The following is a 25,734-nucleotide window of genomic DNA, read 5'->3' on the forward strand; positions in this document are numbered from 1 at the left end:
CTCTATAATGCTTCCACCCCATTCTTCAGAGCTCTTTGTAGGACAAAAACTCTCCATGAGCTGGTATAATCCTGTCACCATCCAATGTAGCACGAATAATAAAAATCCAGAGTCAGATATGGGGGTTCAATCTGAAAACGAGAGAAGCAAAGCAGCCAACAACAGAGAAGTCTCACCTCTACCAAGAATGAATGACTGCAGACTAAGCAGACTCCACCTCTCTCCTGCCATTTTATATTCCCCTTTAGTGCTGGGATTAAAGGTGTATGATCCTAGTACTGAGATTAAAGGTGAGGCACTACCACCTGGATTTGTTTCTGCATTGATCTTGTGTTGCCCAGGGTGGCCTTGAACTCACAGAGATCTATCTGTCTCCCAAATCCTGGGATTAAAGGTGTGTGCCACCACTATCTGACCTCTAATGGCTTAGTTTTGCCCTTCCAATCTTTAGGCAAACTTTATTATTAAAACATAAATAAAATATCACTATATTTCCTCTTTTCTGTCTAAAATTTTAAAAAGACTATACCCAATATAAGAAAAATCACATACAGTAAGTGCAATAGCTATATACAATATATACAGATAATAAGTATATTAACAATGTCTAGTTCATTTGTATTTGATAAATTCAGAGAAAATACTCCATACCTATTCTTTCTTAGTGAGTCTAAAGTCTTGTACCTAACTTACTTTCTATCATAACTTGCTTTCTGCGTCAGGTAAATAAGGAAAACTATAACTATCTAGTCTTCAACTCCCTCAGAGACCCAAGAAGGAAATAACGTTAATTGAGTAAGCAGAAAATGCAAGCTACTTCCAAAAAATGTGAGAAATGATTGTTGTATTTGGAGCGGCGGGGCCACTTCCCACCACCCGGCTAGCTTTACCCAAAATAATTACACGGAAACTGTATTCTTTTAAACACTGCCTGGCCCATTAGTTCTAACCTCTTATTGGCTAGCTCTTACATATTGATCTAACCCATTTTTAATAGTCTATGTAGCACCATGAACTGGCTTACCAGGAAAGATCTTAACCTGTGTCTGTCTGGAGTGGGAGAATCATGGCAACTGCCTGACTTGGCTTTCTTTCTCCCTGAATTTTGTTTAGTCTACTCCGCCTACCTAATTTTCTGTCCTATTAAAGGGCCAAGGCAGTCTTTTTATTTAACCAATGAAATTAACACAAAACAGAAGACTCTCCCCCATCATCTCCCCTTTTTATGTTTAAACAAAGGCAGACACAGGTTAAGATCTTCCTGGGTAAGCACCACCTCATGGTGCTACACAGAATATTATAAATGGGTTAATCAAGGTGTGAGAATTAGCCAATAAGAGGCTGGAACTAATGGGTCAGACAGTGTTTAAAAGAATACAGTTTCTGTATAATTATTTCAGGTAAAGCTAGCCGGGTGGTGGGAAGCGGCCCGCTGCCCGCTGCCCCTTCCTTACTACAAAATGATAGAAACATCTGGCTGCCTAAACAGTCACCCAAAGTTCCTCAGCAATGTTGGGGCACCTCTCTTCGGTCTATAGCCCTAGCATAGCTGACAGACTTTTCTGTGAAGCAGGATATTCTGAAGGGCTGTTTTTCCTTGACTTAACAATGTTTGACAATCACTTTATTAAGGCAGAAAGAGGAGAAGATGTGGGATGCCCTTCTGTATGCTATGGCTATGTCTTATTACCATTGCTTTCTCAAAAAGCTGCTTTGGCCTATGGCAGGACAGAATATAGCTAGGCAGGAAAACTAAACTAAACTGAACACACAGAGAAGAAGGCTCAGTCAGGCAGATACCAGGTAGCCAAACAAGATATGAGGTAATAAATCATGAGGCTCGTGGTAAACTAGAAAATAATAGAAATGAGTTAATTTAAGATATAAGAGCTAGCTAGGAATACACCTGAGCTGTTGGCCAAACAGCGTTGTAATTAATATAATTTTTGTGTGATTATTTGGGTCTGGGTGCCTGGGAAATGAAAGCACAGTCTCCATTCACAACCCTAACCTCCAGATGTAACTCCCCTCTCCACCCAGCTATTTCTAAAATGGCAAGTTATGTTGGCTGGGTGGGCAGAAACAGTCTGTGAAGCCACATTGCCAGCTTTAATGATGGCACTGCCCTCCTCCCACAAACTGCATGCCCTGGTCAAACCACTCCATTTCTGACCACTGCGTCATCATCTGAGAGCAGGAAAGACCGCTGTGCTCTCTGCCTGAGTTGTAAGGAGTGTCCAACACAGACAGCCCAGCTGTGTCACCAGCAGGCAGCATTTATTCTGTACATTGTGCATTGTTACTAATTGTAGCCACACTCACACAGAGAATGAGCAGAAGGCAACAGTGATCCCATCACCGCAGTTTCTAAACCCTCAGTTAGAAGAGGCTCCAAAACGAGAGGCTCCGAACAGCATGGTATCCAACACTAGCTGGCCACTCCAACTCCTACACTGCCCATGCAGGGCATAGGGCTTATATGCAGATGGTACTTTCGCTTCCTGTCAACACTCACAAGGGCTCACTCCTTTACAAACTAGAAGGTTCTTAACAGCCTCTTGCTTCTGCCTCCAATGTTTGTGTTCCTTGAACCAGCCTCTTCATGACCTGGTGTGCCCATCTTGAATGCCTCTCTCCTCTGAGGGCTTCCCAGTAGAACGCACGCCCCCACTATTCTGCTTATGATGTTTCCCCTCAACCACTCTTCTCAAAGCAGGTGCTTCAGTATAGTTCATGTTCCCAGCCTTTATTTATTTCCTTCAAACCATATGTAGCCGGGAGTGACTGTGATATCTTTTTCTTTCTGTTGCAATTCCCCTTTGCTACAGTGCACACTCCTTGAAGTCAAGGGCTTGGTGTGTACATTGTGGACTAAAGTTTTTCATTAAACTCAATGGCTGGCCCATCGTACATACTCAGGAATATTTGCAGGCCAACAGTTTATGACTATATAAGACATTCATCCTAATTATCACTCCCCAGAACTTTGTTAATTAGGCCTTTTGAACTAAAAAACTTCCTCCTTACAAAATGAGGCCAAAATTAATAACAGAATCATTATACTTTGAGTGAGTTTAATTCAAATCTGGGCTCTTAACAGATTTTTTTTTAATGTCAAATATCCACCTTGGCTATTTTGTGACACTCCACAGGTCATTAAAGCCATAATGGATGCAAATTCATTTATTTAAAAACTTATGGTAGTAATGTAACCAATTGGTTACTACATACCAATTTAATGTGGAAAATACTTAAACAAGACCAGTGTAGTGTTCTTACAGCACGTCTGTCTACTTAGTCTAAATCTATTTCTTTCCACTGGTAATCGGTCTTATTTGGCATCTCAGAACGTGCAGCCCAAGGCCCTTTCAGTGGAAAGACAGCCATATGCACAGTGATCTTCCACACACACAGAATCTAGAAGATAATCCGGACTGCCTATTTTTGTGCATTTTATCTCTTAATCTCTTTGTGGATCTTAATTTGCAAGTAATTAAATCCAAATCAGGGGGAAAGTATGCCACTGAGACAGGATACAGTCACAAGAACATCTGATTGTGCCATATGTATGCCGCTTGCTTTCTGGGATAAAAAGGTTTAGCAATTTCCTGACAGAATAACAATTATCTTCTTTGAAAGAACGAAAATATAGAGAAATAAAAACATCAAATTAAAATACACAAACACACACACACACAAACCCTAACCCAAAATACCCTTACATTTTAAAACACACATTGTGATTCTTGCTTGAGGCCCGTAGTTTATTGCCATAAACATAGCAAATGTAGAGTAGTTTGCCACACGCCTTTAATCCCAGGACTCAGGAGGCAAAGGCAGGTGGATCTGTGAGTGTCTGAGACCAGCCTGGTTTTATGTATCCGGGCCATTCAGGGTGATACAGAAAGATCTCTAGTTTGGATCAATGCGGGGGGGGGGGGGGGGGGGGGGGGGGGGGGGGGGCTTTCCCAGACTTTTTTTTTTTAAAGCTGAAATACAGACTATTTTCAGAGAGCATTTGGTTTATTTTTCCAGTGACAAAAGAACTCTGAACTCAACTGCTAAATAAATCACCCCAAACTAAGAAATATTTTAAGAAGAAACAAAATGAAACCAAATTCGCATACCCAGCGTTTTATATTGGCAAGGCCAATGTGGTGGGTTAGGATGAGAATGGCCCCTGTAGGCTTATATACTGGATTATCTGGTCCATAATGGTGGACTGTTTGGAAGGGTTTGGAGGTGTGTCTTTTGGAGGAGTTCTATCATTGGAGGAGGGCTTTGAAGTTTTAAAAGTCATTGCCATTTCTAGTTAGTGTTCTCCGCGTTCTACTTGTGGATAAGAATGTAAGTTCTCAGCTACTGCTCCAACACCATATCTGCCTGCCTGCTGCTCCCTACCATGAAGCTACTCCCTGCCATGATGGTCACAGACTTACCATCTGGAATTGTAAAACCCAATAAACTCTTCTATAGGCAGCCTTGATCAGGATGTCTCTTCAGCAATAGAAAAATAACTAAGACAGCCAGAAAGTCTTGTGGTCTTCAAATTTTAAATTTGTATAGTTTAAGTTAAAAAAAAAATTGAAAAGCTTCCCACAGAGACAGCGACAGTTGGGCAGTTATTATATGGTATACCCAGAAAGAAAATAATACTCAGCTATTAAAATGACAGAGAACAGTATTTAGAACAGCAATTACATATGTACTAGGTTTTTGCCGCTGTGACAAAATACTGAAGGCAAAACATCTTAAGGGAGGCAAATAGGTATTTTGACTCATGGTGTCAGGTTTCAGTCCATCAAGGCTGGAAGGACATGGAGGAACGTAACAGTTCCCATCATGATGGCCAAAAAGAGCGAGAATGCCTGTGCCGGAGAGCTCTCTCCTTTCCTTCCTTTATTCCATCTGGGCTTCCGGCTCACTGAGTCGCCACATGTAAGGCAATTCTAGCTCCCTCAATCATCTTTAGAGATGCCCTGGAGGACACACCCAGAGGTGTGCTTTAGTCCTCTAGGTGCTTCTCAATCCAATTGCGTTGACAAACAAGGTTAACAAACAGTGTATTATAAGGGAGGAAAGCAATCAACAGAGCCAAGTATACACTAGTGAGACAGATAGCACCTGTCTATTAGCTACTCTCACAGTTAACGATGCGCCTTTATTACAAGCTCCGCTTTCATGTTATTGGGGGCCAGGATGATTTGATTCTGTAGCTCACAGTTGTTACACCACTCCTGGGTGCTTGGCTGTTTTGTGCGGCGGACCATTTGCTGTTTTGACTATTCCATGGACACTTTGAGAAGGTTCTACTGCAACCACAGCTGCTGGCCACTGATGCACAACTTAAGCTCAATAATGTGTTTTTATACGCGGTTGTTTCAAATAGTCACATCAGATGCTTTCCCATTACAGGTCTTACCAAGTGCGAGTGGCCATTTTATCCTGACTTGGGCTACTGAGAACCACCTCATCAAACAAACAGAAGACCTAACCTTGGTGTAAACACAATCCTTCATTTGCATGAGGGCTATAACTGACACCTTTGCACAGGCTCGGGGCTGTTTGGCTCACTCTTTGAGTCAACCGGAAGACATCCTCCAATGCTGCCCCTGGAGCTGCCACACTGGATGCATTGCCTTCTCCCAAGACTCTTCCCCTGACTCCCGTTTTTGATCTTGAACATTAGTAGAAAGGGTTGAAGTGGTAACATTAAGAGGAGATGGCAGAAGCGGAGGCTGAGCCGGAAGAGCAGTGAAGCGGCAGTAGCCACCGTCCTAGTGGCAGCCAAAGAATAGAACCTGTAGACCTGCGTTGCTGGAAGAGCGTCCCTTATTTGCCCATGATTTCTGTTAGGTAGAGCAAAATAAAGCCCCGCTGCCACTGATAGGTAACAGTAGCAGATTACGTCTGTGTGCAAACCACATATGTGTGTTTAGTCATAGAGGGTCTGGAACGATACACATGGGAAATAGTGGTAAGGCAAGGATGTCATTCATTTCATTTCGGGCTCTTAAAACGGAAGCTAATCTCTTATATCCATAGGGTATGTAACTGGCCTTAGCCTCTTTACATCTCTACTTCTAACCCTGTTCACACTGTTCAAGTGCAAAGCACATGAAAGTCTGCTCAGAAGTGAATGAGATTTAAGCACCGCTCCAAAATTTTCTAAAGTTGATGAATTATGTTAAAAGGAAACAATACCACACACCATTTTTTCCCTTTTATTACATTCATTTATTTGTAGGCATGTATGTGCCATTACGCCAGCATAAAATCAGAGGATAACTTAAAGCTCTCCCCTCCCACGAGTGGATGCTGGGGACTGAACTCAGGTCATCAGGATTGGTGGCAAGCCCCATTACCTGCTGGGCTACCTCACAAACCCACAGATTCACGTCTTTTTAATTTAAATTTAATTTTTATTTTTTCCCTTTTAATTGTTTTTATTGAGCTATACATTTCTCTCCACTCCCCTCCCTTCCTCCTCTTCCCCCTTCTACCATGCTCTCAATTCACTCAGAAGATCTTGTCTTTTTCACCTTCCTATGTAGATCCATGTACATCTCTCTTAGGACCCTCTTTGTTGTCTAGTTTCTCTGGGATTGTGGCCTGTAGGTTTTTTTTTCGTTGCTATATATCTAAAAGCTACTTATGAGTGAATACATATTATATTTGTCTTTCTGGGTCTGGGTTACCTCACCCACATCAGACATAGGATTGATTTCCAAAATATAAAAAAGAACTCAGAAAACTTGACATCCAAAGAACAAACAATCCAATAAAACAAATGGGGTACAGACTTAAACAAAGAATTCTCAACAAATTTCAATGGGCTGAAAGAAACTTAAGGAAATGTTCAACATCCTTAATCATCAGAGAAATACAAATCAAGACAACTCAAGAGTCCATCTTATACCTGCAGAATGGCCAAGATCAAAAATACTGATGACAGCTTATGCTGAAAAGGATGTGGGGTAAGGGGAACTTTTCTGTTGCTGGTAGGAGTGCAAATTTGTACAGCTGCTGTGGAAATCAGTATGACCATTTCTCAGAAAATTAGGAAACAATTTACCTCAAGATCCAGCAATACCGCTGTTGGGTATATACCCAAAAGATGCTCAATTGTACCATAAGAGCATGTGCTCAATTATGTCAACAGTAGCATTATTTGTAATAGGCAGATCTTGGAAACAACCTAGATGCCCCTCAACCAAAAAAAGAAAAAAGTTAAAGAAAATGTGGTACATTTATACAATGGAGTACTACTCGGTGGTAAGAAATAATGACATTTTGAAATTTGCAGGCAAATGGATGGATCTAGAAAAAAAACCACACACAATTTCTAAGCCATGAAAAGATATCTGACCACAGGCTAAACTGGCAGATTTCACAAGTGTTTGAAAATGTATGCAGAATTCTTGGCCATCGGAAAGACTGATTCCCTAGACTATGTACTGTGAGTTTGGCTGGAAGATTCCCTAAAGTCAACACAGCCATCAGAGGGCACAGCACAGCCTATCAGGACACACACACTGCAGATCCACAGGCACCCAACACGCTTCTGCCACCACCAGCAAACACGCACTGCACTTTCTCCACAGCTGAGAGTCAGCAGAAGGGAAAGAATGAACAAATGGCCCTTTCTTCAGGAAGTGTGCCACAAAGATAAGGGAATTCACATCATATGTACATACATAGTTCAGATTTCCAAGGTTTCCATTTGTTTGTTCCTAGTTTGCTCAATACTTTTATATTTTCTCCTTGCTAATCCCTGTAATATTTTAAGGTAGAAACTACTCCGAATTTGTAGTTGAGAAACAGGTCCATAAGATTAATTTGCCTACAATGACAAAGCTGAGACTAGGGAAGGAAATGCAGTTTTACCAGTCTGCAGAGGCTGAGCTCTTAACCCTCGTGCATGCTCACCCAGACATCTCACGCATACACCTCACTCATCCTCGTACAGATACCTTACACAACTCACAGTCCCCCACTCATGCTCACACTCAGACACATTCACATAAATTTGCACACACACACACATACACACTACATACAGATACACACAGACAGTTATACATACCACACATACAGTTACAGATACCACACACACACATTCACACACATATATACATTTACCCACACTCCCATCCAACACAGACACACATACATCAAAGAAACACACCATATGCACCACACACGGGACACACAGACATGGAACAGACACACTATACACACAGACACCCACACACTCACACATAGACACACCATATACAAAGACATACTCACATACGGCACATGGACACATGCACTCACGTGTATACGCACACTCACAGACAGACAGACATATTTACAGACACACACACACACACACACACCACATTCACACAAAGGCAGACACTAGGTTCAGGCAATAGGCATTTCAGTGACTCCGAGGGAACCCACAGTACCTATAGCAGAAGAGTCGGGGATGCTCTGCAGAGCAGGCTCTTGATAGAGTCTGAAGGATCAATAATTCTACAAGGCATTCTTCCTTGTGGGGTATGAACATGGCCCGGCTATCCCTAAGTCATCCGCGAAGGATCCGAAGAGCCTGGAAAATGCTCTGGTGAGGCTTTATGATTAGAATACATTCTGAGCGGTTGTGGGGAAAAATTCTACTCTGCTCTTATCTCACTATTCAGCAATTATTTTAAAATGAATTAAAAACCAAACAAACCTCTGCTTCTAAATAAAACTGGGAGAAGATCATGAACTACTTTAAAATTCACAGCACCCGCCAAAGAAGAAAATGTCTCTAGCCTAAAAAACTGGGCCAAACTTAAAAAAATAATTGTGCCATGAAACTAAGTTTCAACTTATAAGTAGAGAAAAAGTGCTAAAGAAAAATAAATAACAAAGGAAAAAATGAGCCAGACAGCACATGAGAAAACAAATCGCAAGGTTTTAGTTCTAACAGTTAGCTTACGATTTCAGTAAAAACACTCATTTATAGATTTTTTTTCTACTATGAAATTAAAGTGGCGAGGGGAGAAAACTGTCAGTTGAATTTTTTGTGTGAATTTCTTTCTGAAATTACAATCATTTACATGCAAGAGAATATTTACTGTGAAGTGCTTCATAATAACTTATTAGGGAAGGAAGGGGGGGGGTGACCTTTTGCTCCAGTTGCTTTCTGGCCTTAAGGATTCAAGTCCTTCTGACAGACCTCCCTCCGCCTGTCTTTCTGCTGTCTGTCATTCCTCCATTTGTCTTTCTTCTGTCTGTCTTTCTCCCATCTGATTTCCTGTCTAAACTTCTTCCGTCCGTCTTCTCTCCATCTGACTTTTCTCCCTTCCAACTCTGGTTCGGCTCCTTCGATCCTCTTCACCCCTCTCCAATCAGGGTCCCAACCCCCAGTGCTCCACTGAAATAACTCGCATTTAGAAAGTGACCTGCAACTCCCATGTCACTGAGCCCCTGAGCTCAGTGACCAGTTCTCACCCTACCTGCACTGGACACACACAATCACTAACCGTGCCCATTTCTCCCATGGCTTCCAGAGTGCCGCACTCTCTTGGTTTTTCTACTTCCCTTATCGCTCCTTCTCCATCTCTCCTGCTGACCTTTCAGTGTCACAGTGTACTCCAAGGCTTAGTTATTACTCTCTTTACCAATGCCTAACTCTTTAGCAGACTCATCTGGTTTCAACTTTAAATGCACTGGCAGACAGTTGATGCCTGTGTATTTGCAAAGTAGCCCTTTTTCCTGAACTCCAGACTTGGTCATCGTCATCTAGTTGTTTGTTTGACCCCACTCCTATTGTGGTACAATGGTCTTTTATCCTGTCACTTGTATTATTTTTAGTAAAATGCTGGTCGGCCAGTAGCCAGGCAGGAAGTATAGGCGGGGCAACAGCAACCAGACAGGAAGTAGAGGCGTGGCATCGAGAACTATGGAAAGAGGAAAGATTCAGTCTACAGTCGTCATCCAGACACAGAGGAAGCAAGAGGTGACTGCCTCGATGAAAAAGGTACCAGCCACGTGGCTAATACAGACAAGAATAATGGGCTAACATAAGATGTAAGAAACAGTTAATAAGAAACCTGAGCTAATAGGACAATCCGTTTATGATTAATGTAGACCTCTGTGTGTTTCTTTGGGGCTGAACGACTGTGGGGCCGGACTGGCTAGAAACCTCAGTCAACACGCTCCCACTGGATGTCTATTAAAGATTGCCTTAAACAAAAACAAAATATCCAAAATGTGAGTATCAATGATGTGTGTTTCCACAACCATTGCCGTGAAATCCCACTCCACTCACAGATTTCCAAGTCTCAGGTGATGGCAGCCCCAGTGTGTTCTGCTGCTGAGGTTCAAATCCACAGAATTGCCCTTGATTTCTCTCTCCCTTGATCCTGTCTACCTTAAACCTGTCAGCAAATCATGCTGGCTCTACCCCTAAAATACATCTCGAATTTAACTACTACTTCTGTGTTCCCTACTATCAAATTTACCCAAATCACCATCATCTCATACCTAGGTTGCCAAAAAGCTTCCCAATGAACCCCATTTTTACCCTGCCCCTTTCCCTAAATCTATTCTCAACTTTGCAAGAGTGTCCCTTAACAAAAACCTAAAATGGATCATGTCATTCCTATGCTTAATCCCTCTGGTGGCTTCTCCCTCAAGATGAAAGCCAATAATCCCATGGCCTCTGTGTTTGGAACTCTCTACCCATTACTTCTCTAATCCCCTCACAGCCAATTTTTCCTTTCAAGCAATCTATTTCTAAATCTTAAACCTCATTATTGTTCTTAATACATAGGAAAAATATACTTTACATATACGCACACACACAGAATCCCCCCCTCTTTAGAAAAGAAATGAAATGTGTCTTCTGCTGACCAGGGAGGTTGGCTTCGCACATGAACATATCCCAAGAAACCAGCCAGTGGGAGGCTTAGAATAGGTTTTCGAATCAAAATTGCTTAATGAACTCTTAGGAAGCTATTAAGAGCTCAGCCACGTGACTAGACACCTTCTGCTAAGAATCTTACTGCATTCCTCTCACTTAAAGACACAGTGTCCCCAAGTAAGTGCTTAATGACCAGGTTCTCAATCAATTGTTGTCAGTCAATGGAAGGAGAATCTCACCACAAATATCACAAAGTCAAAACCAAAACAAAAAAGATGTCACTCATTCATCCACTTATCCAATTATTCTTTTACTTAATAAAAGCTTGAGTAATTAATGTGCTATGCTCAGGTCTTAGGAACAAAAGTAAAAGACTGAGTTCTGACTTACATGGGAAAAAGGCAAGGAATTACACAAACAACATGTAGTCCACTGTGGTTTTGATAAGGAAAGGTCCTGTCTATGTGATGATTCTCAAAGAGAGCCCTGGGAGGACCACTGTGCCCCTTTAGGTAAGTTTTAAAGAGTTAGTTAAAGGGCCAACTGGGGTGCAGGAGAAAGGAGAAAGGAGAAAGTCATGTTAAGGAGAGGACAGACATCCTTGCCAGAAAGCACAGGCAGCCGTAGGAGCAGGAACTTCAGGCAACTGTGTGGGAAGTCCTGGGATCCAGGGGCTATGTGGAGGAGGAAGGCTGTCTCTCACGCTGCTTACTTTGATTTAATCTTAGAATTAAGTGGCAGTCATTAGAGGTACACATGCACGCTCATTTCAGAAGTCTCTGTAGTAAGCAGTATGATAAATGAGGCCTTGAGGACAAATGATATTTCAATTCAGGTGTAAGAGATTTAAAAAAAAAAGAAATGCTAAGAGTGAATTGTAATTTTTGATCTCAAGCCACCTGGTACTTAATACTATTGTCTTTATTTGCTACCTCCTCCTCCTCCAGTGGACTCAAAATAGAGAACAAGGGAGTGACTTGAAGTAATTCCTAAACATATCCTGACTTTAAATCTTAGAGGAAGGGAGAAACGAAGAATAAATACATGTTCAGGACAGTCACACTATCACTCTCCTCACAGAAACGTCCTGTGGGACAGCTCCTTTCAGACGATATTTACTGATGCTAAAAGAAATATCTGCTCCTTCAGTGACAGCCCATAGATCTCACTCAGAGGGACAGGCACTGACTCTGAATAGCTATTTGTCACTCGAGTTTCGGTGATCCTGCATGACAAGACTGAAATCTTTCTTTGTCCTTTAAGTGAGGGAGAAGAATAATTACCTCAAACAACTAACTTGCTTTGCTAGGGCAGCAAGGCTCTTTCTCCATTGTCTTGGTCCACAGCTGCCTGTTTAAGTCAACCTTAGAGGGCAGTCAGGCCATGGGGACCCCAGTAGGCAACTGGAAGAAGAGCCATGGTGGTCCTGTGTCTCACTGCCACAGATGTGAAAACGGGCTCTTGGGTTCCCACTTTGAACCATGTTGACTTATTTTTTGTTAACAAGTGATTTTTATACTGCTACCAGTATTCTAGAAGTTAAAAAGGGACAAACTAAAACTTAGGAACAAAAGGCTTGTGAGCACAGCTACCACACCCATTATAGATGCCTCTTAAGGGCAGAAGTTAAGGTGTGAGGAGTTTGTTAAAAATCAAAATATAAAACATGCTATAAAAAGTACAATTGTTAGCTGGGCAATGATGGCACACACCTTTAATCTCAGCAGAGGTAGAGGCAGGTGGATCTCTCTGAGTTCAAGGCCAGCCTGATCTACAAAAGCTATTTCCAGGACAGGCTCCAAAATTACAGAGAAACCCTGTCTTGAAAAACAAAAACAAAGCAAAACAAAACAAAAGTGCAATAGTTCCTCTGTGTGTGTGTGTGTGTCTGTACTTGTGTGTCCACATTTCAGTAGGCCTTGTAAAAAAGAAAAAAAATCTAGCCTACCTATGTAAGAAAACCGAGAAAGGAAACAGGGGAGGAAGTGGGAGTAGGTATTAAACGGGGTTGAATTCAAAGGGTTCAGTAAGGGACATTATGCTGATTACCAATTCTCAAATATATTCAAAGGGAAATTTGCTTGGTTTGAACCCTTTTTACTCAACAATGAGGTGATATTTCTTCTATGAAGTAAAGTTAAACAATGAGAAACGTTTCTCAAAGACTCCATATTTAAATGTCTTATGGAGGGCTGTGGGGGTGCTTCTGTAAAATAAGTGAAACTTACCATTTAGGTATAAGAAGTTTGGGATTATTTTTAAATTCTACTACGTTTTCCTTTAAATTTTTACCTTTTTAACTTACAGAGGTATTTTTGAAGACAGGGTCTCACTGTATACCACTGCCTGTGCTATACGGACCAGGCTGGCTTCAGACTCAGAGAGATCTGTGTCTGTTTCTGCCTCCTGAGTACTGGGATTAAAAGTGTACAAAAGAGTGTTTTTTCCCCCTTTCTTTTCTTTCTTAAGGGTAGAGGAGGAGTAAGGAGAGAAGACTCAAATTGGTTCTTCCTCTATTTCATAGAAACAGTAAATATAAAAACAACTGAATCAATTTAAATTAAATATAACAAGATCGATAATCCATATTCAAGAGGATAACAAATCTTATATTTATTTAGACAAAACAATAAAAGAGGGAGGGTTTGAGTATCTCTTATGGTTTCAAATAGCAAATCAGTTTAAAATGTGAAGCTTGGAATGATTTTCTTACACACGTCAGTATTTCACCACTGATGAAAGACAATAATCTTCTGATCATTTCCTGGAACACAATCATTCCAAAATAAATACATCATTTGACTTAAAAACAGAATGGTAACACTCACACAATTAGCAAGTGTGTTAAGTAGCTGGGAAACAGTCTTCTCGAATAAAATAAATAACCAAGAAAAAACAAAAAGGAACAAAATTCAAAAGGGAAAAATTAAAAATGGCGTTTTAAAAGACAAAATTTGATTTTCTCATATTAGTCATAGTAAATTCATACTATCTGCCTCAGAGGGTTATCATAAGGGTTAAACAGTGTGGTGTATATGTGTGTGTGTGGGGGGGGGTGTTAATGAAAATGGTGCCTGAGCCCATACTGAATGCTGCATGGAAATAGTCCAGATATAAACAATATACAATACTGATACTCACAAAAATTTATGTTGCTAGATGACTCTGACCTCCCCACCTGGTACGGCAAAGGGTCCTGAGAGAACTGTCATCTGACAGCCTTACTTCACTGAAGAAAGTACCCAACGTCTCTAAAATCTGGAGCAAGCAGTAGCCACGAAAGAAGGATCAGTGCTCTGGATTTATAAAGGAAGGATGGCAACTAGAGCTAAAAAGGAGAAATAAGACTTGTTCTGCAGTTTCAGTGAGCTGGACCCAAATCCGGGGGAGGTTACAGAGGGAAAGATCTGCTCAGAAGCACACGATAATGACAGCTGCCAGCTCCATGTCCCTTCACTGTTCCGTACTGTTGTTAGGTCCTTGCATCCACTGGCCCCTGAACCACAGCAGCCTGGCTCTGCCGTCCATTCATAACCACTGCAACCAGCAGCGAAGCTTCCAGCTTTGGACTCCCAGGCAAGTGTCCTCACCATTATACCCCTATTTCCTCATTCAAAAAACAAGGGTCAAGACCATCTCAGTAAACGGTAAAATAATTACATTGAAAACTAGCCCTTAAAAATGCTGGCTACACAGAAAGCAGTTCATTACATTTTACATACATATTATTTTAATTTTTCAGAAAAAAATACTTAGATGTCAACAAACTGTGTCTTGGCTCTCAGGGGCAGTACGATACAAATGTCTACCAAGTAAGTGGAGTTCAGGTGGAAGCTTGCCTCTTGGGCTGTCCTTCTAGCTAAATAAGATCAACTGTGAAAAATTATAGTTAAAAGTGCCACAATGAGACCAGGTTCTCCATAGTCATTGGTGTGACAGGTTATAAGGTTAGATCATGAATAGGATCCCACTCGTCCTCTGACCATCCCGAACGCCTCTCACTCAACTGTACTATCCCAGGAACAACTGTGCCATAGCTCACATTAACTAGTAGCTACTTAGCCGACTCCCAAACCTAGTCAGTTCAGCTCACCTCTGTGCGGATGCGAACAAAATCCAATGTGGCCTGGCTAGCCCTCTATTCATTCTTAAGCCTCTCCTTTAGACATTCTCAGGCCATTAATCATTTAGTCCACTTCTGACCCTATGTTCCTCATTAACTAGATGGAGGAAGCAGATGCGAAGCTAATTTACTACTGATCATATGTGTAGTCTTCCTCCACACCTCTGCCCCCCAAACCACGCAAAAGCAAACCGACAGCTGCGGTGTCTTTGCCAACCTTTTCATTCGGGTTGAAGAAGAAAACAAGGTTTCTAGTCCTGCTTTCCAAGGGCAAGTCTTGTCTTTTCTGATACCCACTTAGGACTGTAATTTACATTGCCTTCCCTCCCTCATCTTATAGCAACTTCCTCTCTCTAATTTTCTACCAATTCCCCCCCCCCCCCCAATACAGGGGGAAAAGTCCGGCCTTTCACTAAGTTCAGACTGCTTGCTTCCCTGCCAACTATCTCAAGTGGTCTCCTGAGGTAGGTTGTGTAATGGGTTGAACTAATCAATGTGACTCGCTGGAAGGCAACCTGATCCAGGTCCTTCTGGAGGGCATGCACTTTTAAGTATGCTTAAAAGTCCCAGCATCCAGCAGCCCTCTGGTTTGGTAACCAGTTGTGATTTCGTTCATTCACGATATATATTTTATACCCACAAGGAAAGAAAATATACTGCAGAAGTTTATTAGATATGACAAAATGGCCCTTTAACTAAGTGCTGTTAATTGCTTTAGGTCAGAATTACTGAATTGGTGACACTAGTCTCTTAAAAAGGTGTTTTTGGAAGCAAATGTCCACGTGAGCTAAGGAGGAATGGTTAAAGTTGCTATGGTGATGTAAATTACTCAAACAAACGCTGAGTCTTAGCTTACTTAAGATTTACCACCTACAGAAAAGCAGCAGTTTAGGAAAATAAAGGCTTTCATAGATTGTAGGAAAACGACCTGGCGAAAGGAAGCAGTAAGAGTGAATATCGGGCATTTAAAAAGCAGAGAGGGCTGGAGAGACAGCTCAAAGGTTAAGAGCACTGGTTGCTCTTCCAGAGGACCCGAGTTCAATTCCCAGCAACCACATGAAAGCTCACAACAGTCTGTAACTCCAGTTATCATACATCAGATCTGAGGCTCTATTCTGGTTTCCGTGGGCGCCAGGCATGCACAAGGCGCACAAATATACACGCAGGCAAACACCCATATACATATAAATAATTTTTTCAAAAGAGGATAGCTAACTAGAGAGGGTGGAACAAAAACAAAACAAACAACAACAACAAAAAAAAAAAAACAAGGACGAGGCAAGGGCCAATCCTTCAGAGAACCGAGCCAGAACTGATGCATTTTGTACACTCATAAAAATAAGAAACAAGCAATACTAAAGGGTAACGCTGAGCAAACAAACAGACAGCAGACAGGAGTGAGGATGCTGAGCACCACTGGGAGAGAAGCCCAAGAAGGATACAGTAGCCTGGCTCTTGCTGGCAGCAGAGATTGAAACCGGGAGTTAGATTCCAGGAGATAAAATCAGTAAGACCTAGTGAGTGATTAAAGATGGGGTGAAAGAAATGGAGAGAACTGCCAACGCATACTGATGCCCTGCATCTACACACACATATCTATGCAGGGAAATGCAGAGCATCACAGCTTGCAGAGTGCACACCAAACTGTCAGCAGATGTTACCTGTAGGAAGAGACAATGAAGTTTACATAGTAAATGGCAGATTTTTAACGATATACATGTATACATTACTTAAGTATTTTATAATCTACACACAGTTTTCAGTCGAAGTTCATGTGGAATTAAAAAGTGGAGGAGGGCTGGTTCAAGATGGGTCAGTGGGTAAATTTAGGCTCCTGCTGCCAAGTGGAGCCCACACTGTGAAAGGAGAGAATCAGTTCACACAAACTGCTTTCTGACTTCATGTGTGTGTGTATGCATGTGCACAATGCATGTATACACACACACACACACACAAACTTAAAAAGGCATTTGCTAGAATATCATTGGGGGAGAAAGAACAATCTACCAAATAACAAGACATGACAACTTGCTGACACCCCTGGTGACTTGAGTGACTCCCAGAATGCACAGGGTGAAAGGAATGAACTCTGCACACTGTCCTCTGACCATAGTGTGTGTGCCGCACACATGTACACACATATACAAACACACATCCATTTTATAAGTGCAAACATGTAAGAATATGTAATCTATTTAGGGATTACCAAGAAGTCTAGTCTCTGCAGCAGCAGGAGGAAGTTGAGTTCTGAGACGAGGACTGGAGTTCCTTTCGGGAACAGCCACACCACTACAGGTCACTACAGTCAGAAACTATACAGAACTACCTAAACTATCAGGAGAGAAATAATATAGTTTTTGAGCATGAACGTGAAAGAAATCAAGTTTATAATGTATTAAGATTATTCGGGAGCCAGTGTGAAGAGCAAGCCATAAGGGAGGTGAGACACAGGAAGGCAGGTGACAAGGGGAGCTGGAATAGAACACGAGACACACTGAGACACACTTTAGAAGAAACTGACAGAACTTGGTGGTTACGCTGTATTTGACAGGAAGAAGTCAGATGTCACATGGCATCCAGTTTAGGAAATGAGGCATCAATGGCATCAACCTGCAAGAACACATTAAATGTGGCGGTGAATCTTGTTTTGAAGTTATTAAAGTTCCTCTATAAGTAGGTCAAGCACCCCACAGGAAACTGGATATATTGTAAGTTTAAGCTGAGGAACAATCAGGGTGTCAGCAAAATACACTATTACCCAGAAATGTTACACATACAGACACAACCTTACCCTTGATGTTATTTCACTGAAACTTGATGCAACTGTCAAGAGTTGACCAGTTCCATTTATTCTCATAGTTGTAAAAATTCCATATAATTCTTAAAATCTGTAAGCAATGACTTTAAAAAGGAGTTTTTGTCATGGTCTTTCTTAAAGTATTATTTTTTTAACCTTTTCCTGTTGATCTGCTATTCATTTCATCTGCCTGTCTCCACTGATCTCCTGTGCCCACCCTATCGGCCTTCAAGTAACATTTCCACTGTTGCTAATGTTGCTCCAACCATAGAGATGCATCACTCCGTCAGAATCCCAGTCGGAGGTACCTTGGTCTATGTCCTAGCTTGGTAGGGTGTAGGAAGTACCTGTTGGCAAGGAAACAGCTGCTTCCTTCCTGAGCAGGTGACAGATGGGCAGAGCAGAAAAGCAGCCAAATGCTGCTCTGGCTTCTCATTGGCAAGAATTTTAAGAATCAAGACATGACTTGTAAAGTCTATCGATCATTGAGAGAATATCGTCTGTCTGGGTGTTCTCCCAACACTCAGTGGGGTTTCCCAAACATCTATATTTCTCAAATGTTAAGTTTGACATGGTAGCAAGAGCCTTGCCTTTGCCTTCTACAGTGAGCTAAGACAACAAGGCACAGTCCCATTGAACTTTGAGGATTATACCCAAGAGAATGCACTTTCTGGTTAAAAATGTTTTCAAAAAGAAACTTTTCATTTCTGAAGTTATACTGGTGTTGACTTAACTATTAAAATTTTGTTAGAAAATGTCCTTCTTAAATGTTTACTTTTATATACTTAATTTTAATTTTTTAAAATATTTGCTGAAAAATGTTATTATTTCTCTTTTTGGCATTTCCCCTCCCATCTACTTTTGTGCCTAGGACATTAAATATCCAAGGACCCCTAGGTTTACCAGACAACCAATGGACTGAAATGACTAACATTTTTCTTTAAAGCTGTAAGAAGGTAAGTTCTTCAAGAGATGGAAAACAGTAATCACTAAAAACATTAAAAATTAGTGTGCCATGAACTATGGAATTTTAAAACATCAGTTTACTAAACTGAAATTCAACATTTATATTTTCATCAGAACTTAATAATCCCATAAATAAATAGAGCTCTCAATTATTTAAAAAATCAAGGGATAACATATGTATTTAGACATATTAGCAGCGTAAAATGTATGCTTCAACACACTTATTGATAAAAAGTCCGAAAATATTACTACACTGAATTCAAGGGCATCCGCAGGAACCTGACATAGAAATTCTCTAGAATAACATTTCAGGAACTTCCAAAAAAGGGGGAAAGAGTCAAATAGGAAACAGCCTCAACTTAATCGACAAGGTTCAGTGCTTGCTCTAACTTGATTCTGTCTCTCTCTCCACTGGGGGAGGAGGGGTTCAAGACGGGTGAATTATTTAGACGAAAGTTCATCTACTGGAATAAAGGGGGAGGCTGCTTGGGCAGGCGACACAGGAGAGTCGGTGGTGGTGCTGACTTTCGCTGGTGAGTTACAGGAAGATCCGGCACTGCTGCTGTTTCCATCCAGGGTATCGGAGGCTATGCACACGCCGGGGTCTGACAGCTGTGCAACGTCAGAAGACAGCATGTTGGTGATGCCCTGGAAAAATCTCTTTGGCTGATAATCAGTTTCCATTTCACATTTTCTTTTCAATGGTCCAAGAACACTTGGTCTGATGCAGTTGATGGGACTCTGGCTTCGCCGGGTAGTAAACCGGGTGGTGGGGCTGGGAATAGGACTTGGAGGCAATCCGTTGCTACTCACAAAACTTTGCAAGGACGGTGAAAAACACTGCTTCCCAATTCCCCGGGTCGGGGACGGTGCTGGAGACACCGGAATGAAATCGATGCGCTTTGGAGAGGCGGATTTCTCCACGTCGTTGTCACTCAGGCTGAAACTTTCCTCCCAGGAGTGGCTTATCTGCATTGCGGTCTGCACCTCGCGCTCGTGGACCGTCTCTCGGTTGATCAGGTCCATGCCCTCCTCCTGTTTGATCTGGTGCAAGCGGCTGCTGTGCATGCGGACCGGCGAGGCCGGGAGCAGCAGGCCGTGGCGGCTCGGGAACGTCGTGCTGTTCCGCCTGGCGCTAGGCGCCTCGGCCTGGAAAACCGGCGAGGAGTCGCTGAGGCCGTGGATCAGGGGGGCGCTGTTAGATCTCCGGAGGCCCCCACCGCCCGGGCCACCGCCCTCCGCCGGGCTCGCGCCCGTGCCCGCGGGCAGCTCCAGGTCCAGCTCCATCTTCTCCTGAGCCATGTCTCGGCAGGGAGGCGGGGGGCGGTGCTCAGTCAGGGCCCTGAGATTCCCATTCCCCGCGGCCGAAGGCCGCCGCTGCCGCCGCCGCCTTCGAGAATCTGTCAGCAGGCTCGCGCCTCTGCGCATGCGCGCCCCGTCGCGCAGGCGCCCCGACATGGCCGTCCTCGCGGCGCCAACTTAAGGCGTCACTGCTGCGGCGCGCCGGGCGGGGGAAGGGCGAGCGGTGGTTGGTTGGCTTGTCAGTTCGTTCCTTCCGCAAATAGTCGCTGGGCGCGGGCTAGCGGGAAGGCAGGTTGTAAAGACGGGGCGGTTAGAAGTCTATGTTTGTGAAGCAAGTATGAGCTCAGAAAGACGGGGCCCTTGGCGATGCGGGGCTTTATGATGGAGCGTGGGCTAGTCTGGGAGGGCTTCCGGGGGGAAGGGAACACAGTCGTCTGAGATCTAAAGGAGGCAACGGCGGCGCTTTGTAAAAACCGTCCTGGAAGAGGGAAGCCCCTGCTACCCAGCTAGGTGTCAGACGGGAACCAGAAGTGTTAGCCTGGTGGTGGACAAGAGCAAGTTCTGGTCTTTCTTGATAACAAGGAAAGCTCCCAGGCGTTCTCAAGGAACGGCAGAAGGGTACGGTAGCAGCCGAACTGTTCTTTGGCTGCTGCGGTCTGGAGAGTAAGACAGGGGTGATTAGAACCTACAGGGAGAAGGCCAGAGAGGACGGTAATTTACATGAAGGCAGAGTCTGGGGCTGGAGGGGGGGGGGAGAATAAGCACATTTAAGGCTGGGAGGGAGAAGCTTTCTGACTTTCTACATCGTCATATTTCTGCCACTAATGTTCACTCAGCATGGGAATTAAACGAACGGAAAAATAGGTACATTTTTAAAAGAACAACAGGTTTTGGCATATGTAATTGACACAGAACTTTGTATCTCATTAAAAGAGGGATTGTATTTGTTCATTCAATCAGTCAAATCTCCTATCCCAGCATGCCTACTTACTGTGTACCAGGTACTGTGCTTAGGAAATGAGACTTGAGCCGGGCGATGGTGGCGCACGCCTTTAATCCCAGAGGCAGAGGCAGGCGGATCTCTGTGAGTTCGAGACCAGCCTGGTCTACAGAGCTAGTTCCAGGAAATGAGACTTGTGTGAGGACATTTGGTTTCTACTGGGTGGGAATGGGGGTAGTGACCAAATAGGGGACTTTTGGCGGGAAGCCTTTGGGGGTAAAAGTAGGATGGTGTGATAGGGCACTACCGATAGAAGAGGTTAAGGGGCAACTAGGTAAAGTTAAGTTATAAATAACAAGTCTTGTGGACTGTAGGGGACTGAGTGTTCCAACCAATGTTAAGCGCCAAGACATCCACTGGTCTGGGGAAAAGCGGGTGAGCAGGCGGGGGGNGCGCCAAGACATCCACTGGTCTGGGGAAAAGCGGGGGGGGGGGGGGGGGGGGGGGGGGGGGGGGGGGGGGGGGGGGGGGGGGGGGGGGGGGGGGGGGGGGGGATAGTCAAAGTGTGATGGGGACTGTGGCCTGAGAGGGCAGAGGGCTGAGTATTTCTTATTCTGTAATGAGAAGCCACTGGGGAGTGTTAGGCAGGGTTACAATAGGCGTGTGTTTTATTTGTATGTTATTGTTTGAGATGGAGTCAAGACTATGTTTTTGCTGAGGCTAACCTCAAACTCCTGAGCTCCAGGATGCATCTCAGCCCCCAAGGAAGCAGGACTCAGGGCAGACAACATCACACTAAGCTTGGTGTATGTTTTAAAAACCAGTGGAAAATGAGCTTAAAAAGGGCAAGAGGCACACAAAATTAGGAAGCAGAAAGCAGAGTGCGGGACTAGGGTTGTAGAGGAGGTGGTGGGGAGAAGTGGATGGACACGACATGATTTGAGGTTCAAACAGTAAGACTGGCCAGGAGATTAAATTTAGGTGTTCAAAGAAATAAGTAATTTAGATGGTAATATCAAATAGATAGGAAAGGTACACGGGTGGAGGTTAAGAGTTCAGTTTTGGTAGGGTTGGAGTGACCTTTAGATACAAATGTGGCCACTTTGGGTAGTAATTTTTTTTCAGCTGGAAAAAAAAAAAGAACGGAGGTTACAGGGATCAGTGGCATTCAGCATTGCACAGCTCTCCAAGCCTCCTGTCTTCCATGTCAAACAGGTTTTATTTGAAGTGTCTTCTAAATATGGGTCCTGAAGATAAAGACAATGCTAAGTGTTCGTGTCGGTTACAGAACTAATTTGCACATTGCCATAATTCATTAAATCCTCACAACAGTCTCATGGGTAGGTATTATTGACCCCAGTTTTCAGGGAAAACCAGAGCCTAAGTAACACCCGTAGAGAACCTGGCCTCTGTGGGTACAGTCTTAGCATGCTTACTGATGTCTTTACGTGCAATGGCAATGGCGTTTCGGGACTCATTTGCATATTGGTGGCAGTGTAAAGGAAGTGGTGTGAGAGAGGATTTGAAGGACAGGATTATAATGGGTGATGTTTTATATAGAAGGAAAAGATGACTGCGGCATAGTGAACTTGACTAATAGATGAAGTTACTACCTGGAGAAGAATAATGGGGAAAGATGGTGTCAGAATGGAGATGCGAGCGCCTGCAGAAGTTTCTATATTTAACATGGGAAGTAGTAGGCTGCTGCTCAGAGTTTGACAAGAATGACACAATGAGAGCCATGTTTTAGGATCTGCCAGATGTTTCAAAGATGAAGGGATGGCAAATAACAGCAGATGGAACGAACCAATGATTTAAGTGTCTATTGCTCCCAGTCATTTCAGCACTGCAAAGTCCCGTTTTCTCCTGATTGCAGTTTTATAAATTAAACTGGTCTATAAGTTATATGTTATAAATTAGTTACTGATGTTGTTGAAAGGGTCAGTTGTCAAAAAAAAATCTCAAAAGGCCCAACTGCCAATAATATGGAAGAACAAAGGCCTGAACCAAGGTCCTAATTTGAAAACTGTTATGCTGCTGCTTGATGGGTTTCACAGGGACTGTGGGAGAATTTGATGATTAATTCTTAAGACAGAAGGATGCTCTAAAAGCTGGGAATAGCAGAAGGATTTGGGGGACACCTTTATACTCAGAAGATGAAGAGAGACAAGTCTCAGATATGGATGTGTACAAGGAACGGTCCATTAACTTAAACAGCAGAGGGAGAAAAATGTTCATAAAATAGGAGGTAATGAAAGACTCTTAGACATAGGATGTATTTTAAAACATCTGTATCTGTAGAAGATTACTAATTATTGCTAATAAGCCAATCATTGTTTACCCATGTCTGATGTCCAGGTACTAATGTAATTATTAAAGTACAGTGATTTTTGATAATCCCACAAAGTAAACCACTTATGCCGCACCAGTTAGAGGTCTCTTTTTGTTTTCCTTCCATGCCTTTCCCGTATAGTTCACTTTACCCAATTTTCATTTTTAAAATCATTTTTTAAAATTTGACTTATTGCTTTCTTATTCAGAATCCTTAGATTTTTGTGTGTTTTTTTGAAAAAGGCTAAGATCATCCCAATGGCCATGGCTTTCCTGACGACTCTCTGCCCTCCTGCTGACCTCGTCTCTAAAAACTTCCAACCCCAGGGGCCTCCTTGCCTTGAAGCCTATCTAGACACTGCCCTAATCCTCATAGATGACCTCCTCTGGTGGTCATCCCCACTGCTCAGTTCCACAATGAAGTGACACTGGTTGTTCTCTCTGACATTACCTTAAAAAAAAAAAAAGCAGTTTCCTATAGTCTGCCTGCATTTCCAAGCCTCTTATCCAGTTTTTATTTCCTGTGGGAGAATCACGTCTCTCTGTCCCTACTTCCATCTCACTCTAATCTCTATTCCTACGTCAATGCTTTCTTGCCTCTTCCCCACCTAAAAATTTAAGTTCCTTATGAGCAAAACCAATTTTGCTCTGGGCCATATGCCCAGAATCAAGAGCATGGCCTGCCATAGACTATTCAGTGTTTCTGGAGCCATTGTGTGAATGAATTATAGTGAATGGCTGAAATAATCTAAGTCTGTCCAAAAGGGAAGTAAGTGAAGACTGTTATTTGGAAAGCTAGCCTAACAGGCTTTTCTAGATTGATCCTAGGCACCTCTTCCTGTGAGAGTTCTTTCTAGTGCCAGGAATATTATTCTTGGTTATATTGCCCTCCGGCCCACACAGGTAAGTGACTTGAATGGACCATTATGTAACCCAATAAACTAGAGCCCTGTGGTTCCGTCTCTTTTCAACCTTCTGCTGGCACATGCTTGACAGAACTAAAATGCTCAGAGATGAAGATTCTAAATGGAGTTTAATATATTGAGTTACTGCTTCCTCTCAAGGCAATCAAGAACAAATGAGAGAAAATCGAAGTCATAAAATGCAATTCAAACTGTTGCAAATGAATTGTGAGAGGCAGAATCTAAAGGACCAAGCCCTAGTTGAACAGTCTTTCTGGTTTCACTCTATAAATTAAATATTATATGTGTACAGCTGAAATTCATGTTCACTTCTACACCATAAAACTAGATGTCTCTTCAGGTATTATAATTAATATTTGATTTTTAAAATTAATGTTTTTTTCATTTCTGTGACATTTTTCATTTTTTACTGGTAAGCCTTTGGGCATACGGCAAGGCAAATTTCTACCTCTCAATCTATACCAAATAAATGAAAAAATGTAAACACATGTATGTTTATGGGTATAATCTCAGATGAGTAGCAAATGTCTCAACCTCCAACACTGGCTGGCATCATTAATCTAAAGGAAAAGAAAATTGTACTCTGAAAACACAGGAACTTAGGAATGTTCACTGGTACATCAATTAGGAAAAAATGTCAGCATAAAAAAAGAATATATGCACTAATTTTGGATATACTGAGAACCCAAGAGAGATGAGTGCTGAGTTCTAATAAAAGAAGAATATTCCTGATTTACTATTTGTAAAAATCCCAAGTCAAAATCCACCCAGATACCCTCAAAGGAACAAATACATAACTTAGACAATGGCATTTTTCACTCAAAAAAGATGCTTGGATCATAGCATAATCTTGGATAGAAGATTTCAAACACAGTGTGTACTCTATGGTCGTATTTTGTTTTATTTTTAAACAGGGTCTTTCTAGGTCTCCCTGTGTAGTCTTAGCTGGCCTGGAGCTCACTATGTAGACCTTGCTAGCCACAAATTCACAGAGATCTGACAGACTTCCCCTGCCTCCTAAAGTGCAAGACAATTGTCTATATTCTGTCAATTATATTTTAAATAAACACTGATTGGCCAGTAGCCAGGCAGGAAGTATAGGCAGGACAGCCAGACAGGAAGTAGAGGTGGGTCAATGAGAACAGAATTCAGGGAAGGAAGAAGCCCATTCCTCCACAGTCCTGCCCAGACACACAAGATGTGACCTGCCCACCAAAAAAGGTATCGAGCCATGTGGCTAACATAGATAAGAATAATGGGTTAATATATGTTATAAGAATTAATAAGCCTGAGCTAATGGGCAAATCAGTTTATAACTTATGTAGACCTCTCTGTGATTTTCCTTGGGGCAAACGGCTGTGGGACCTGGTAGGAGGACAGAAACCCAAACAAGTAGGCCTTCATGTTACACCAAAGTACCAGGATTAAAGACCTATATTCTCTCCCGCCTGC

General features: G+C 42.5%; 2 protein-coding genes across 5 annotated transcripts in view; both read right to left on the reverse strand.

Annotated features, from left to right (window-relative positions):
* Pip5k1b (phosphatidylinositol-4-phosphate 5-kinase type 1 beta) overlaps positions 1-25,734 on the reverse strand; it is a 257,063-nt gene that overhangs the window by 162,984 nt on the left and 68,345 nt on the right. The gene's annotated exons all lie outside the window — the stretch shown is intronic.
* On the reverse strand, positions 18,842-20,221 carry Pabir1 (PP2A Aalpha (PPP2R1A) and B55A (PPP2R2A) interacting phosphatase regulator 1). Its single transcript, XM_050158613.1, has one exon. It carries the CDS (start codon positions 20,212-20,214, stop codon positions 19,228-19,230), a length of 987 nt encoding a protein of 328 aa, XP_050014570.1. The 5' UTR covers positions 20,215-20,221; the 3' UTR covers positions 18,842-19,227.

This window comes from Alexandromys fortis, unplaced genomic scaffold (assembly GCF_014885135.2).
Source record: "Alexandromys fortis isolate MF-2015 unplaced genomic scaffold, M_Fortis_MF-2015_v1.1 scaffold_10, whole genome shotgun sequence".
NCBI classification, from domain to species: domain Eukaryota; kingdom Metazoa; phylum Chordata; class Mammalia; order Rodentia; family Cricetidae; genus Alexandromys; species Alexandromys fortis.